The sequence below is a fragment of the Neopsephotus bourkii genome, unplaced genomic scaffold (assembly GCF_033783945.1).
Source record: "Neopsephotus bourkii isolate Nb327-2 ecotype Australia unplaced genomic scaffold, CSIRO-AGI_Nbou_v1 NB_318, whole genome shotgun sequence".
Taxonomy (NCBI): domain Eukaryota; kingdom Metazoa; phylum Chordata; class Aves; order Psittaciformes; family Psittacidae; genus Neopsephotus; species Neopsephotus bourkii.
In genome coordinates, this window is record NW_026900826.1 from 5079488 (window position 1) to 5097317 (window position 17830).

At 37.5% G+C, this 17830-nt stretch overlaps 1 protein-coding gene across 10 annotated transcripts in view; it reads left to right on the top strand.

The window, feature by feature from the left end:
- TCF12 (transcription factor 12) overlaps window positions 1-17830 on the top strand; it is a 170014-nt gene that overhangs the window by 101365 nt on the left and 50819 nt on the right. For all 10 annotated transcript variants that reach the window (XM_061347478.1, XM_061347480.1, XM_061347479.1 and 7 more), the window contains 2 exons: window positions 13838-13973; window positions 17005-17057. In XM_061347478.1, coding sequence (XP_061203462.1) covers window positions 13838-13973; window positions 17005-17057 — 189 coding nt within the window. The remainder of the gene's footprint in view (window positions 1-13837; window positions 13974-17004; window positions 17058-17830) is intronic.

Here is a 17830-nt window from a genome sequence, read left to right on the forward strand (position 1 = left end):
CATTATCTAAGGCCTTACCATTATGGCAAAAAGAAATTTCCTGGATCTTTCTGACAATACTGTTGTTATTTTCTGCCATATGGTATTTATCTTTTCCATCAAAAAAAGTCCACTCTTTGATAGTTGTCTGATTGGTCATGGTCTAAAATTTTCCAATGCCGCCTTATGGTAATGCTGGCCAGCTTGTCATTCCTTAGCCTGTATTTTTCGGTTTACAGGTTCCATATGCAAAAATGTATTTACTTTCTAACATATTGCTTCTACCTTCTCTAAATTAGTCAATGCAACTTTGAATTCCAGGCTTGCACTGCATTTGTAGATCCTTCTGGGTTGCTTTGTGAATTTAGTAAATGTGGTCTTCGTTTTTCATCCAAGTCACTAATTAAGAGGTGGAATGATGCCCAAAACAGACGCCTGCAAATTCTCAGTTAATACATTCACCCAGTGTTGATCGTGAACTCTTAGCTACTGGTTTTTAAATAGCTGTGCTCTGTATTCAGCAGTAGTTTTACTTGTCCTTGGTTCCTTAGTTCACCTGTGAAATGTGAAAGTAGTAAAAGCCTTATTAAAACACCTATTGTGCTGTCTGAGAAGGAAGTGAATAGGCTTTAGAGAGTTTACTCCAGCTGTATCTATACAAATTCTTTGTTACCTTCTGGCATTTTCAGTCTTTTTTTTTTTTTTTCCCAGTATATTCTTCCAAATTAAATTCTAATTGTTGAGGCTTTGCAAGCCACTGTGTTTGTTCCTACCTGTGAAACAAACCAACTAATCCCATTCTTTCTTAGTCTCTGCGCTCGCTCAGAACCATGAGTTTTCAAAGACAGTGGCTAAGGTTTCTGAAATTGCAACAGTGCAAGAGCCAGTCCTCTGGGTATCTATAGGGTACAGCTGAATTGAAAATACCTAACTTCTGCAAGTACTTTCTAACCTGTTCTTCTCTTACCAAAGTTCTTTTCATATGTCACTGGTGTAAATGGTGTTAATAACCTGGTGTGGATGCATGATGAGACTTCAGAAACTGAATGCGTGACTCCCATTTCCAATATCATCAAAAGGGCACCCAGCTGTCACTGAACATTGCTTTGACAGGTCTGAGCTTGAAGAAAGCCAGGAATCTGCACTATTTTCAAAGTGAAATTGAGATAAATGTGCAGTACATGTGTAGCTGTTAGACTAATTCTTCTAATTGTTTCTGTGGGTCGTCACAGAAGCTAACTTTATCCCCATGAGCCTGTAAGTGCCCTGGCTAATTGGTGGAGGGGGGGGATGGTCCTTTGGCCTAACAGTGCCTGTTCTCATCTGCCTGGCAAAGTCTGTCTCTCCCCACTAGCATCACTAGGCTGAAAATAGTAAATTATTTGTGACTGTCCCCTTAATGTTCCATTTTAATTCTAAACAATCATGCATGGAAAATAGACATTATGGATTTTTTGACATGTTGAGATAACACATTTACCCTCCCTTCATATAATAATTTCAAGTCCACATACTATCCCATGTGCAAGAAAGGAGATAAAAATCAAGTACTAAATGTAGTGGATGTTAAGCAAGAACTAAAAAGACATTAATCAGGTTTTGTTTAGTGTAACCTTTTTATAAAGAGACAAATAGTAATTTATTTTTCTTTTGAATCTGTACAGTATATGATGATGGGATGCTTAAATGGTATAAAAACACTTAGAAAAAAGCTGAATTGATCTGTCAATGAATGCTATAAGGAGCTATGGATTATATTTACTAAATACACTTCATGTAGTCTATGTAAAATTGCATATAAAATATTATATAAAATATACTGCTGTATAGTACATGATCTGTACATATGCTTCTATATATTTCATGCAGTATGAAATACACAGTACTACATAGTGTGTATGAAGAATTGATAGGATACTGTGTGTACTCTATATATTTTATTTAGTAGTGGCACTTGGATTTTAATTCATTGCTGCTGCTATTACTCTAGAAGTTTTGTGCATATTGGTAATAAATAAGGCTTCTTCAGAGTCTTTAGTTTTAGATGAAGAAGAAAAATCCAGTAGAAAGAGCTGGCCCATCAATGTTTCCAATAAATACTGCTCCACTATTTTCCCTTCAATAGCCATCAACTCTGCTATTGCTGTGAAGCTAATGTGAGGTGACTCATTTAGCAGCAAATTATTGCATCACTGCAGCGTGATGCAAGGCACATCAGGCATTATTAAATGAGCCTGAATTGTGCAGTATGACAGTAACATTTTATGCACTTTAGCACCATACTTAGTGCTCCTTATGGGAATATACTTCAAGTAAGCATATTGAGATATGATTTCAGACAACTTTTTCAGGATTTACCAGTTTCTTCTTTATCAGGAAAGAAAAAGTATGCTTCACTGGAGTATTAAGATAAATGTGGCATTTGTACATCTTCAGAGCATGTTTTGTGTTCCATTACTTTCAATGTATGCTGTAACTTAGGTACCTTGGAGAAGAAATTAACTGACTTCACACTGATTGCTGAAGTATGTTGGAACAAACTGGTCAGTCTTTCACCTTTGCTGTGATTCAACTTAGAAACATTCTCATCTGGAGGTCAGTCAGAGAAAGCTAGATTTGTATATGTCTGACTTGTGCTGAAATACATTACAGAATTTATACTGTATAGTTATTAAGCAACTGGAACGCATATTCCTGGCTTTTGAGCAAAAATTTGTGACCTTTGTTTATTGACTAAGAACAACTTTCTTCACAATTTAATGTGGAATTTGAAAGGTTTGCATCTTGTTGTTTGCAAATTTAGCAATCTATTAAAGAAATAAATTTGCAAGCATGAAAAACCATGTCTATTAGCTCTTACATCCTCTGCAGACTAAAAAGCTTGTTTTATTTTTGTGCAAAAGAATTTTAAGTCGCTCTTTAACAAACACACTATAAGAACTCTGAAATAAACGCCAAAAATGCCTTTAGCACCAATTTCTTGGGCAATTTAACAGATGATCACTTTGGCAAAAGAAATGTTTGCAAGTGTAAGTTGCTTTGCCTTTGCATAGTCAGTAATTTGCCTCTTTCAAATTTAAAAAGACTTTAAAACAGTTTGAGCAGAATGCAAATCTAAAGAACAGTCCTGCCTTGCTGGAGAAAATGGTATCTCTGAGCACACTCTCTGTAACAGCTACCTCACAGGTTAGAGAAGTGTGGTAAGAGTAGAACTCCAGGAATTTGACCTCTCTAGAGAGAATGTAAAAGCTTGATTTTTTTTATTTATTTTTTTTACAACTTTTTTGTGTACTGGTGAGGTGGTGAGGAATAATGGATGCAAGAGTGGAAAAAAGTGGCCATCGTGGGATGTAGACACCAGCTTGCTGCATAGACAAAAAATGAATAAAATAGCACCATCTTAAATGTTTTAATTTTTAAAATGTTCATCAACCAAATAGTTGTACGGTGTGTGCATAGTAGTATGGGGAAGAGAACAGATTTAATTTTTTTCGTAAAGCATGAGGTGACATTAAATAGCTGGAAGAACAAGCATGCAGACAAAAATGTGAATGTTAGGAGGTAAGAATGTCCAAAAAGCTATGTGGGAAACAGAAATGAGATTTACTGACAAAAATAGAAAAGCAAAGAACAGGATGAAAAATGTAATCTGAAATATGTGTTTTGTAAGAACAAAAAACTCAAGTGTGAGAGAAATAAGTGATTGTGAATAGTGTTTTAGTGGTGTCTGACAGCTGAGATGTTGCCTGAAATGGGCAAGTCAGAAAAGAAAACAGGTATTTGTAGTGCATGGCATTTTAAAACATGATTATTTTTTAAGGCTTCCAAACAAGTCTTTCTTGATCTGCAGGTATGGTCCCCCAAAAGCAGCATGGTGGCGTGGCATGTCTCTGCAGTCCCCCTAGGATGCTTTGCTGAGTTTTTAGCTATTCATTACTTTAATGCAAGGGCCATTGTACTAGACCACTACTAACATGCTTTGATGTAGCATTATATGTCAAAGAATAGTGAGCACTAGGTGTCTTGCTGGAAGATGAAAGAAGTAGCAGACAGCTGTGAGGAACAGACACATCAGGTGTTTCTTGTAGGGCCAGTAGTTTCTTGGGTAACCTGATGTATGCTGAAGTCTGCATATGCCAGCCCTCTTGCACACATTTGGAGTTCTGCAGCCTTCATTTCTTCCTGTAGGAATTCAGTTCATATCCTGAAACTTTTATTACTTGTCTCTAAGACTTCTATTCCTGCTTGGCTTCCTCGAGAGAAATAATTAGACAGTTACTCTGTGTTGAGGATGTGCCATCTGCTCTGATGATACTGCAGTGTTACTGAAAAGATTTTTAAGAGGGGGGCAATTAATGACAGAGTTTAAATTGATAGAAAAATGTAAATAGCTTGTCTTGGGTATAATTGGATGAAAAGAGGCAAATTTAGACCACACCTAGGTGGCAGACAGTAGAGGAAGCAATACTGTGGCAAAAGGGATGGTAGAGTGGGGATAAAACCCAACCAGCCAAGTACCAAAGCAAATCAAGCAAACCCAAACCAAACAAAAAACCCAAAATAAACAAAAAACCCCACCACCAATAAAACAAGCAACTGCAACACCCCTCATATGTTCCCCAGACTAAGGAAAAGCTCTGCACACTCTAAACGTGCTAATTATGAAAAAGCATAGGTGCTATTGATGGCAACGATTTTGTAGTTAAAAAAAGATTTAGATGATGCTTTAGATGGGTCTTTCCATTGAGGCAGAAAAATACATGATATTCTGGACATTTCTTGCCTGTGAGGCCTTTAGAGAAGACTACAGTCAGTGGCACCAGTCGCTTTTCTTCCTTCCTCACAGAGTTAGAAATAGTATGGAGAACATCCAGGAAATACTGAGTTACGGAAACAGAAAAAATAAGGCTTGTACATTTGTGTGGGTTTTAATACCAGTGTAACTTTAAAGCTGACAAACTGATTTTATTTTGTAAATGTTCTCTGTTTAATCCCCTCTTCTTTGACATCTTTGATATCAGGTGTCTCCCCAAAGCAGATTTTTACAGCTGAGCTATCAGTCTCTAAGAAATGTGTCTTCTGAAGGAAAGGCTGTGACACAATGTTAACTGAAGCAGTGACTCTGGATTCTGCCAGCTGATACCGTCTTAAAAGGCTGGAATAGGGAGAGGGATATATAGTTTAAGGGCAGATGGAATGTCCACGCTTGAGTTTATTTTGCTTCATTTTACTCCTCAAGTAAGATCAAGCAATATTAACTTTCTCTTGATTATGATTTATTAGAAGTGAATTACTTATTGTGCTACTGGGGGAATAATCTCCTGTCTCTCCGCAAATAAGGAGCCTGCAGAACGTTTTTAGAAAGTAAAACGGGACTGGGCACAGGCAAGATATCTTCTTCCAGAGCTGGAGGTGACCACCTGAAGTTAATCAGGGAAGACATCCCCCCGGAATGGAGTGGGTAGCAGGTGTTAGGAATTAGTTATACTTGGGGGAGGGATGCTATTTATAAAAGGGAGCAGTTCTGCAAGGAATCATTTTGAATGTCTTAAGCAGACAAACTGTTACTTGTCTTTGCCCTTCACTTTCTCACACTGTTTAGGGTTGGCAAATTTTCTAGCCTCCTTTTAATGTTTGATTGTGTTTAAGGTAATGAATATCCTGTAAATCAATATACATATATATAGTATCTTGCATATTCCTGCATAAGGAAGGAAAAAGCTTGTTATAACATGGAGTGCAGATACAATTTGTTCAGCCAGTTACTGTTTGTCTCCAGCTAACCCTACTGCCTCAGAGCTGGGTGTTTCCCAATTAAAAATTTATGGTACTATTTCAGAATGGAGAAAAGATTAGCTCAGTTCTCCCAGCCAAACCTGTCAGTCTGAATGAGCTGGATTGCTCTTTGGATTTTCTTGACATTTATTCTTTTTGTCTATGACTAGTATGTTGAGCTCCCATTTACCTTCCGTTCTTCACAGAGAGATAAAGTCCCTTCCAGAACTTTGCATCTGCACAGATGACTGCTCTTGAGATGTATACAAGGCCTTGAGCAGAATTAGGAAAGGGGAAGTAAGTGTTGTAAGCAACCTATTGCTTACTATTTGCTGTCTAGCATGGGCTAGGAGAGACTGCAGCTTGAGTGAATAGTGGTTGGAAAGAAGCACAAGACAGATTTGCCATTTTGATTCCTTTTTCCATGGAATTAAATCATCCAGCTTGCACCGTTTCAGTTGTGTTGTGGCATGCTTTTCAAGATGATAGTGCTCCTGATAGCACAGATTTCTAAAGAGCAGGGAAAGAAGGGTGACATTTTTTAAGGAGAGGGGATTGTACCCCAAGATACTCACTGGGCTTGTCTATTTATTAGCACCCTAGTACTGGGCATAGCTTTCACTTGATCATATGTGAAAACATATGGGCCCTCCATGTTAAGCCCTAACAATTAACTGGTTGCTATATTAATGTTAGTTTTTGAACCCTCATTATGTTACGCATTTTCCGACTTCATGCTTAGAGCGAGTGAGGTTTTTCTGTTGTGGGGGAGAGGAGGTGCACAGCTTCCATACTGTGTACATGAAGCATTCTACTAATGGTCTGAATCTTTTGAAATCATTTTGCTGAAGATGCAGAGGGGGAAACAGATGTAAGGATAGTTTGGGCTTTATAATGCCCTTTATCATCTGCCTTCTGTAAATAAGAAAAAAATCTATTATAATGTTGACTTCTCATGCTCATTCCTGGTAATCAGAGAGAAACACAGGAAGGCTGGTACAGAAAAATTAAAAAGTAGATGAATAACTCCTCAGCTGCTTCTCTTCTGACATTTTGCAGTTCTCCACAAACCTTCTGCTTTTGTATAATCACAGTGAGGAAGCTGTTCAAATTACTGTTTTCATAATGCAGCAAAAAGATTCAAAGGCAAAGGGAGGGGAGCCTGACCTGTAATCACAATGCTTAGTAATGCCTTCCTAGAATTCAGTCAGCAACGCAAAAATACCTTGCCCGGGGGGATGAGCGAAGACAAGCTGAGCCAGCATAACCCCGGGGATTGGACACCAACATCAGCAGGGTGCCGCTTTGAGAAGCGTAAAACAGAATTTGTACTCCTGCCAATATGCGGTAGCAGAGCAGGGAGGCCACTACCGCAAAAGAGAAGGAAGGGCCTCATTCAAATATCTGTATTAATCGGGTGCTTTAAAGCCATCTAGATACAGAAGGAATACAAAATGTTTCCTTGCTTTTGTGTTTAGTCTTCACTCCGCTCACTGCTAAAAAAAAATATCTGTGGAATCCTGAATAATCTTCTTCCTTCTGTCCTCTGTCCCTGTGCTTAGTTTCAGTATATTTACACATAAGCAGAATTTTGCCTAGTACCAGATTCTGCTTCGGTAAACACATTAAATAAGCACCTCATGGTGATCCGGAAAAGCTTTGGTGTAAAAAGAGAATATATTGATACCTTGATATTTTTGAGTGTTAGCATTAATTGGGAAGACAGTAAAACTAAACGTCTGTTATTTTATGATGTTGCGTCACTTCAGTATTTAGTACCCTAGGTAGCAGGTTTTTACTCCAGTGAGCTAGATTAGCCTGATTACACTGGCAGGATGCAGTTGATGGATGACTGTCATTATCTTCTCAAACCTGCATGATACTTTAGGTATAGGAGATGATAATTAAATTTTCAAGAGACTACATTGAGATTATAAGATCTGAGTATTTTTTTTTAGATGAGGAATATGTTTGCAATTATCAGCATGTTGTTAGAGGATCCTCTCCTGAGATGTTTTATTAGCAACTGCTGATTTCCTTTAAATTGATCAAGAAAAAATGCTCAAGTTATCATATAACACTTTAGATGTTGTTGTTTTTTAATTCTGGTATTTTCCTCTTCCTGAAACAGACCAAAAATGTATCTGATCAGATCTATTGGTAATGGCTCGAAGATGTACAGGTTAGCACAATATATTTAATGAAACCTTGTTTGAGACAAAACACTAGAGAGGATCATAATTAATGCCTCATTTTCTGCCAGTTGCTATTGATTACTCATTCAGGGTCCCTTTGTTCTCAAAATGGTAACACTGTATTTCACATTACTATTTGATGATATTCTCAGGATGAGATTCTTTAACAACATGCTGATAATTGCAAACATATCTCTAGAATTTAAATTTAAAATGAATTTACATCATATGTCAGTGTTTTTCCAAATTCAGCTCCTATTTTGGAGTGCATATTCATCACAGTTTCCAAAGGCTGGAGACTTGAGTAAAGTGAAATTCAACACTTTGTATCTTAGTTATATTTTTGGCTTAAACTGCATGATACGGAGCTGAGGTGAATGGTCTTTTTTTTCAGCTCAAACCTCTGTACTTTGTTAAGTATCTCACAGAGGAATTATTTGTTAATGTTTTATTTTTGTGAGAGGCTTTCCTGTGGAATCACAGTAACCACACACAAGTTGGATTTTGCAAGTTTAGCAGAGTTTGACTTCTCAGTTTTGTTACATTCTTAATTATATTAGATGACATGAGCTAGATTGTTACATTAATCTAGCGCATGCAAATTGTCAGGTTTATCTGTAAGGCAAGATGTGAAATAAAGATGCATCATATGCATGCTTTATGTCATCCAAATGGCTCACTTGAATAAAAGGACATGTATGTGAAACTTTTGCTCTTCTCAGTGAAGCGGCTCGAGTTTCCTCTAAGGCAAAGAATGCACTTACAATCTGCTCTGTAACATTCTGAGAAATAGAGAAATGCAAAGTGAGTTAGTCTACGACTATGTGATGGAGTAATGGAGGGATTTGATTGAAGTGTTGTGTTACTTTGCCTTTACAAAATAATGGATCTAAGCTCCCAGTTTTTAACTAGACACTTCAGTACTCCTTTCTTTTTTAAAACTTTGGACAGTTTCCCTGCTTTGGGAAATAGGGCCAGCCTGGCTGCTCGGCCTCAGAGCAGAAACTCTCTGAAAAGAAAGCTATTGCAAAAAACCTAGGAAAAATAAAATCTGAGTAGTTTATTGGAAGGGAGGGACAAGGTCGAAGTTTGCAGTCGCTAAGGTGCAGCCCTCATTTCACTGCCAAAGCAGCCTGCCTTATTATGCCAGCACAATGGGCCTGTCATAATCAGTTGCATATAATGGGCAGTGCTTTTATTCTCAACCATATTATTCTTTTGATAGAAAATAATGAATAATGTAAAGGCACATGGTTGTATTTGGATGAAAATACTGCATAGGTTGGCTATGAACGTGAACGAGATTTAGACCAAGAAGCACATGGCTAACTGCCCATAACAAATACATTGTTTTGAAAAGGTAAAAGCTTATATATCGTAGTGCAGTGTATGGAGTGTGTTAGTTAAAAAATGTTTGTGTATTTTGCAGGATAACTTGGTTTTCCTATCTACATACAGCCTCAGTGCTGGAGAGCTGCAAGGAATATTACATAAGGACATCCGCAGGCCTTTACATGTTCATATTTCTTTTTTTGTATCAAAGTAACAAAACAAAATCAAAGAAGTGTTTACCAACATATTAGAATCCTGCTGGCTGGTGTCCTAGAAGTTCACTCAAGGCAGAGCAGTATTTTGGCATCAAGTAGTATCTTTGGGATTCTAAAGATTCATAGAGTTGGGCTGCGGAAAAGACAACATCCAAAGTAGTCAAACCTTTTTTTTTTTTTTTTTTACTTTTATGCTCAAATTCTTTGAAAGAATCAATTTTAAAAAACATCTTAAAACATGTCGAGTAAGGAGCTTTTTTTATCTCAGGCATACATACCATTCTGATATAAGCATATGGTTGATTAGCTTGTTAGTTTGAATGGAAGCTAACTTTGCGTGCACGTTAAGTGCAGCTGCAATACAATGTCACTTGTTTTCTGCAACAAAGGTGCATAAATACACACACCCCATATGTAGATGTGATTCTTTTTCCCTGCGCCTCACCCTTGCAATGTTTGAACAGATGACTCCCCTGCATTTTATTTTTATGTGAATACATCTTAGGAAAAGGACACCTATAAAGCATTTGTCTAGATAGTGGCCCTTGTAAAAGCCTTTAGTTTTTTGGTAGGGTTGTGCCATTTCCCCTGAGGCTGTCAAAACTGGTTTTTGGTTTTGCTGAAGGGGATAGATTTGAGAAGCAAAACAGTCATGTTTACTTCTTTCTCTCTTCTCTTTGGAATCAGGCTGCTTGTGTTCTTCAGTAATGGTAATAAAAGCCTTTTTTATTTTGTTTCCTGTTTTTTTTTTAAGATTGGCTATCGAACACACATTCTTTAGGGAAAATACTGCTTTAAATACATTCTTGTTTATCTCGAGGCTGAAAATATGCTTTATAGAAACCAAAGAGGCATATTTTAAGGGTTATGCCTTTTTATTTATAATGGTAATGCACACAGGACTCGGCAGTGTTCAGGAGAATAACCAGTCATTGATTATTCTTTAGTAATTGGATCCGTGCTTGGCAGATGAGGTTCGGAGTGGGCATGAACATTCTCTATGGAGAATGCTACAAAACTGTGTATGTAAGCGATCTGCCTCTGTGCCGGGACCTCGGGCACTTAGTCAGGAGAAGCTTGGTGCTGATAATACAAAGCTTTTTTGCTATCCTCAGTGGTATTTTTGTATTCCTTTCTTTATCAGATGCCCTTAGGAAAGGATCAGTCCTAATCAATATTGCTTCTCAATTGGTTCAAACAAGCAGAAAAATCAATGAGCCGAACTAATGACATCTATTTGTATTTTCTTTTGGAAGACTGAGGAACAATTATAAAATTTTAAGCAGATGCTTCATTTGATTGTGGGATGGTGGAAGAGGGTTGTGGGTTTGGTGTGTTCTCCTCCCCTCCCTTTTTGATATATATATATATAAAGAATTCTTACCCAAACGCAGTACGGATCAGGAAACTTCTTTAGAGTGTGTGACATAGCTTGAGATTTACTGCGTATGTGTTATATTACTTACACACTAACTTCGTGTTGTTGTAGCCATGCTGTTTTGAAATTCAGGGTCTGATAAAAATGTCAACAGCTGGAATGCTTAGAACAAAAGCAAGAGTGGCAGATGTCATGAGGTAAAGGTTGGAGGTTAAGTCTGGAAAAGGTATAGATACATGCCTTTTAGAGTGGCTTGCCAGAAGTGAGTTCGGCTTGTTCTGGACCCTTTTTTTTTGTCATCTCCCTCCCCTTCTTCCCCCCTACCACCCAGTGAATAGAGGAGTGAGGGTTCCTAGCTTCTCTGTTCTGTTTTTGGAGGTGTCTCTATGGGTCCCATTGCATTTCCAAAATCCCCACCAATGATCAGGAGATGCTGGGGGAAGCAGTGAGGTTTGTCTTCAATGTGAATGGGACATAGTTCTTAATTGTGTTTGACAGCTGCTTTGAGCAAGCGGGGCTGAACTAGATGACCTCCAGAGGTCCCTGCCAGCCTCAGTGGTTCTGGGATGCTGTGAGTGGGACCTTGCTTCAGCTACTTGAAATGACAACTGTCGAAGTACTTCCTCCCCTACCACACAGGCTATGTAAAGTAGTTTTGCTTCAGACCTAGGTATACTTTGGCTGAAGGTCAAGTCTTGGGCTAAGTGCTGAACTGGCACCATTTCTTTCGTTGGGAAGTGTTTTGGAGGAACAGTGCCTTTGCTCTTCATAAAATGTTGCCCAGGTTTCCTGCACAGTGTTCACTGCTAAAACACTAATGATTGTTTAGAATAGTATCTTTGCTAAATTCAGACTTGTACTGTGTAAGCCAGATATTCTGATAATCATGTTTTCTGCAAAACAATAAACTGTTAACTGTTTGTCAGAGACAAAAATAGCAAATCTTGAAACAGTCTGCAAGCAGCTTCCACCTCCACACACCCCGTATTTTCTGTGTACTTCATGTAAAGATCACTTCATTCCTTATAAGGGTATTTCATTTCAATACAAGTTTTATGTTAACAATTCTCATTTAAAGACTGTTTTGTTGTAAGAATAAGAATGAAGAAATGGAGTTGAGGGGAAACTGTTCTTACCAGTTTTGGTCATTGTTAACTTTGTTCTTCAAACTGTGTGATAGATTTGTAAGAAATAGTTAACACTTCTGAGCCCTCCTTTAGCTTGTAATGGGGTGACTCACACCCCAGTCTTTTCAATTAAAATACAAGATTTTCATGCTCAAATTAGTCATCAGAGAAATACAAGATAGAAGTTTCAGTAGTGGTATGATGCAAAGCCACTTATCTGGAAAAATACACTTGAAGTTATTGCCTTTTTTTTTTTTTTTTTATGTGGTCTGTAATTTTATATGAACTCAGGATTTTCTGCTAATCCCAGTGCATTGCAAATGAGAAGGAATTTAGTACCTTGCTGAAAGCCATGTGAGTTAGCCTCCCCTTTCACAAGTCAGCGCACTACAAGAATCGGCTTGAATGATATAATGTGATCCACAAAGTACATTTGTTTATGAATCAGGGTATCCAGGCCTTAGAAGGAAAGGTGAGGAGAGCCAAGAGCAATGGCCTCTGCATCTATTCCAGTGGGCTGCTGTACCCCTAGAAGGCAGCAGTGCTAGAGCAGTTCCTGCTGTGAGCTTTGGACCTGCAGGGGCACGTGGACTTGAGAGTTGCTTGAGGGGAGCAGGAAATTTGGCTTGGGAGCGGTGGGGCTGAAGGAGAAACTTTAAGTAGTGGCACCTCTCGTTTGTTGTGCTATAAAAGTTAAACCAGTCAGTGGTTTCTGTCTTAGCATCACCTGACAATTGCAGGACAAGAGTGTGACAGTTATCCTGCCATCTGACAGGGAAGACTGTACTATGTAATGACCAAGTATGAAGAAATCAGATCACTTGTTTCTGAAGGCCACCATGGAGCCTCAATTTTGCAGGTTACTAAAGTTAATAATCTGATTTTGCAGGTATTAGAAGCAAAGTGTTTTTAGCTATGTGTACCACAGACTGAATGTTGCTGTATGAGGAAAGCTGCATGCAACAGGCAGGAGGGAAGCAGTGAGGAATGCACTCTCACTGCTTGGGAGCATTGTTTTCTGTACAAAGTTCTGTGGGTTTCCCTTCAAGTTTGGGGATTTTCAGACTCCAGGAGGGCTAAGCATAGTATCAACCGTGGTAAAGCTGTGTTCTCATAAATCACCAACATTCATTTCAGTTTCACAGAAGAAATCCAGTAACATGAGGCCAAACAATATATAATGCACTTCTTAAGTATTTAGAACGTTTTTTATATTTACCGCATGAAAAGGGAACACAAAGGGTAGGGTTCAACTACATTAGTGGCTTGAAATTTTTAAAATGTCATCATTTTCTATGGTCTGTGCATTCATCTTATCTCATTGGTCTGTGGGTGTTTTTTGGGTGTTGTTTCGTTTTGTTTTGGGTTTTTTACAATTATTCCATGTTTTTATGGATGTAATGCAAGTCTGGATTTCTGAGTATGTGCTAAAGCCTGATGTCACACTATAAACTCTTAGCAGTTTTTATCAATTATGTTTATATTGTGTAATAGAAGAGGTGTTACTGGCAAACTAAACAAAGTATTATGATATTCATTTAGAATTTAAGTATGAACTGTTTCTTCTGGCTGTTTTAAACTGCAGTAGTTCTGGTTTCAGGGAAGCCCACAGCCAAACTTGCTCTCCATTTCTGAATTATGCTTTAGTAGAGTCTCTGAATATTAATTTCAGAAAGTAAACTTTTTCTGTTTTGAACCACAAGACCCTCACTGAAAGCCCAGTAAATTTCTATAAATGCTGAGAGCAGTATGTGTGGTTAATAGTTTGTCAGCCTGGTATAATAACAGCTGAGTTATTATAGAGCTTAATTTTACTTATCTCTGTATATTTTGCAGTCTAGTCTGCTTCGGTCAGATATGGGGCTTGGAAGTCCAGGCCAGCTGTCATCCTCGGGAAAACCTGGAGCACCCTACTATCCATTTTCCGGCACAAATCAGCGCCGAAGACCACTTCATGACTCACCAGCTCTTGGTGAGTAATATAGACAGTTTTTAAACTACTTTTCCTGATGCATTTCTGCAGACCTTATTGTTTTCTTTGACAGCTCATTTTATATACTGGTGATTGCTCTGTACTGAGCAATTCAAATTACAGCAAACTGCTATATAAGAGATAAACTGGAATTATTAACATTTTCTTTGATACACTAGTTTGGATTCAATACTGGTCAGTATTGCTTATAAAACAAACAAGAAACTCACAATAAACCCCTTAATTGCAAAAGCAATAATGACAGATGGATAGGAGCTGATGACCAGCTGAGTGCCCTTAACCCATGCCATCATTAACTCCTGGAAATGCCTGACCTTGAGGTCATTACCATTATTTAGTAGGGGAAAGACACAAAGGGGAAACAATTATCCTTTTATATGCTAAAAGTAACTTTATTCAAGGCAATATATAGTTCATTGTAATTGGTTCAACATGCCTTTAAAGTTCCTACCAATAGGAAACTAATAGTTTATCCTAAAATCAAACTACCTTGTAAAATAATATAGGCAGGAACTTGCTTAAAATTTGTTCTAATCCTGTGACAGTATTAATACTTTATTCTGGAGATACTTAGAGATTAAGAGATTTTTGTACTTGGTCATATTTGTTTGTAATGTTTCATAGCTGTAAAGACTTTGCATTGAATTAGGGAATCAAGAAGGAACCAGCTGTTCTATGATTTCTGCTACGAGTATCATGAATAATTGGGTGTGCAAGTTTTAAAACGTTCTTTTTTGTATGAGAAGGGAGTGTAACCTGATACTCTATTTTAAAGGCTACTATATTTCAATGTTAGCATGTTATGTCATTAGGATTAGTCAAGTTGTATGTTTGGGTTTTTAATGTTCCCAGTTCTGTATAGCACTTCTATTCCATAATAATATCTTGTTTGTTGAAACCACATAACTTAAACCATATTTACTCAAAACAAGGTTTCATCAAATGCAAATTGTTTCTTGAAGTAATTTCAGTATTAAGTACAACTGCAGACTCCTTGGGCATTAAAAAAAGCCCTGAACATACTTGACATTTGGTTTTTTAAAATCTTTTAATTATGAGTATATTACTTTGGAACTTTACCTATATATATGTGTGTGTGTGTGTATGTATTTTAAAATACCTTTTTTGTGTAACTTTCTAACCTGTTGTCAAGACAACCACCGTTTAATCTGGGGTTGTCTGTCTTCACAGATATTTTTGTAAGTATTCATGTTCCTCAGAACATGAGAATCAAAGGCAGCAGTTCTTCAGATCTGTTTCAGAAAAGGAACAGTCTGAGGAAAGTGAAGTGAAATTGTTTGCTGCTTGGAAGGGTGTTTGAACTTTAATAGAGGAGTTGGGTAGTGGGATAATGATGATCATACTTGAGTCCCCATTGAATGGGTTTTAGTGAGAAACTATGGTAATAGTAACCTGCTATGGTTTCAAGTAGTGGGGGGCTATTCAGGTGTTTGGGTGCTGGCTGGACATTGATGCCAGCATGTGCAGAAAGGTTATGGTATGAATCATAGAGTAGTTAGGGAGCAATCATTGAGGGAGAGTCCTGCATCAGATTGTCTGATTCCTGTTATTTACTTGATTATGTGATTAAGTTAATTTCTTGTGCAAACTAAATAGAGTTCAGTAAGTGGCAAATAATATTAAATATAACAAAATGAAGCTAAGCATGGTGCTTGCAGAGTAGTACTATTTATTTATTATTTCTTTTTTCCTTGAAAGAGAAGCGGGGGGGGGGGTATAAACCTGTTCAAATGATAACAGCATGATAGTAAGATTCATGGCTGAATCTTGGAGGGCTGTAAACCGGGGACATGGCAGGTGCTGGTTACAAAAGTTATTCCAGATACGCAGGAAAGAGGAAGTACCCTTGTATCTCAGATCTCGTTTCCAGTGGCTTGCGAAAGTATGTCTGAATTTTCATCTTTTTTTAAGGACTAGTTAAATGTTATTAGTTAGAAGTCCAATGATATGATTGTTTATCCCCAGGAAGGAGTTGCCTGACCAGGATTTTAACAAACTGTCTTTAAACTTGCTACTAAAGTTCATAGAACCCAACCAGTGGTTCATTCTAGGTGACACTTTTGAGTGCAGTGTAAATATCTCTTCCAGAAGTCCTTTTATTTTCATTTTGAACAAGCCCTGTGGGGAACGATCAGCATAAAGATACCCAGCAGATATTCTCACCTTATCTCACCTTTATCTTGTCATATCTTATAACAACGTTGTGATTAAATGTTCTGAATGAAAACAGAAAAATAGGAATTTTGTATTTTAATTGAAGACTCAATGGATCAACTGTAGAACTGGTAATCTTGCCACATAGCAGTCTTCAGACCATCAGTTAACTTCTAATTTACATGCATAGTGTTCAAATGTAATTTTATTAGCAGCTGATTAAACTGGTTCAGAGTCTTAATTTAGGTAGTGAAATTGCTAGGTACTTTTGTGATGCTATAATAATTGTTGGTAGAAAGAAGGGAGGTATTATGCTTTACTATTACATGCAAATTTGAGTTGTATTGCTTTACTACTTAAGAAAAACTATTAGGTGATTGGATTTGCTGTTTATTTACAACCTCGCTATAGTTTAAAAATGATGGAAAATTATATTAGTATTTTTAGAATATAAATCGTACTTCAACATGTCAAATCCTTTTTTGATAGCTCTGTCCTTGAAGTACAAAAAGGGAAAGCATTTCTCTCACTGATCAGTCCAAACCTTACTGTTTCTTAGTAAGTGTGAAAGGGTATCGGTGTGCCCTTCAGAGTTAGTGTTCGTATTGAAAGTAATAGTTTAGCAAAATATTTAGCAGAAACTTTATTTTAGAGAAGAACATTGGGAAGTTATGTTCTTATATTGGCGTGAAAGATTTCATTGGCACAGAATAAAAATGCACTACACTGGAAAGTAAGAAATCTATCATGGAAAAAAACCCTGTCTCGTGTTGCTATTTGTTCTTTTTAATCTGTAACGGAGATATTTGATGAAACATTGTTTTTCTATGTACAGATCCTCTTCAGACAAAGAAAGTAAGAAAGGTGCCCCCTGGTTTGCCTTCTTCTGTAAGTACTGCATGCTTTTACTGATAATAAACAAATCATGCTCAAACTGTGCTCTCCTCACTTGATATACACACAAATTACTTCAGCATTGGGAAGGATGTCTGCTGGACATAAACAGCTAGGCTAGGTGATTGGGAGTGGTTCTGGAGGACTAAATACACATTTGGTGTGGAATTTTTAGATTTCATAGCAGTGATTTTTAACTTGCTCATATGCTCCTACCCACTTGTCCCTGTCATTTGAATTCCTCTCTTGGGAAGAGAGCTGGGCCAGGAGCTGTCAAAGAAGATCTCCTGTACAGGTCTTTTGATGTTTAATTAGTCATTATGTTGCTGAACAGGAGGACAGACAGAGATTAATAGCTGAGAATCTTAGAAATTTACATTTGTAATAATCCCAGTGGAGCTGAAGACATTAAGATTCGGAGGACATGTACAGCTCAGCTTGCCTCAGTAGGACTGAGGTTATTAATATGCATAAATCACCGAGTCAGATGTTCATTGTGAAGCCCTGGTGGATTTTAAAGCCTTCATTAAGCCTTTCCTAACTTCAGCCTAGCATCAGGAAAGCTTTCAAGCAACTAGTTTGTTGATCCCTCTTTGCTTGAAAATTTATCCTTCGAGAATAAAGGGCTTTGATGAAAAAGGTTGGAAGGGTTTTGGTGAAAAATCATTAATGGCTGTGATAATCTAATGCTATAGGGGTGTTTTGTGGTATTAAATGTGCTTTATTCGTAAAAGGGAGAAAATTGTTTATAAATGAATCCGCATTTA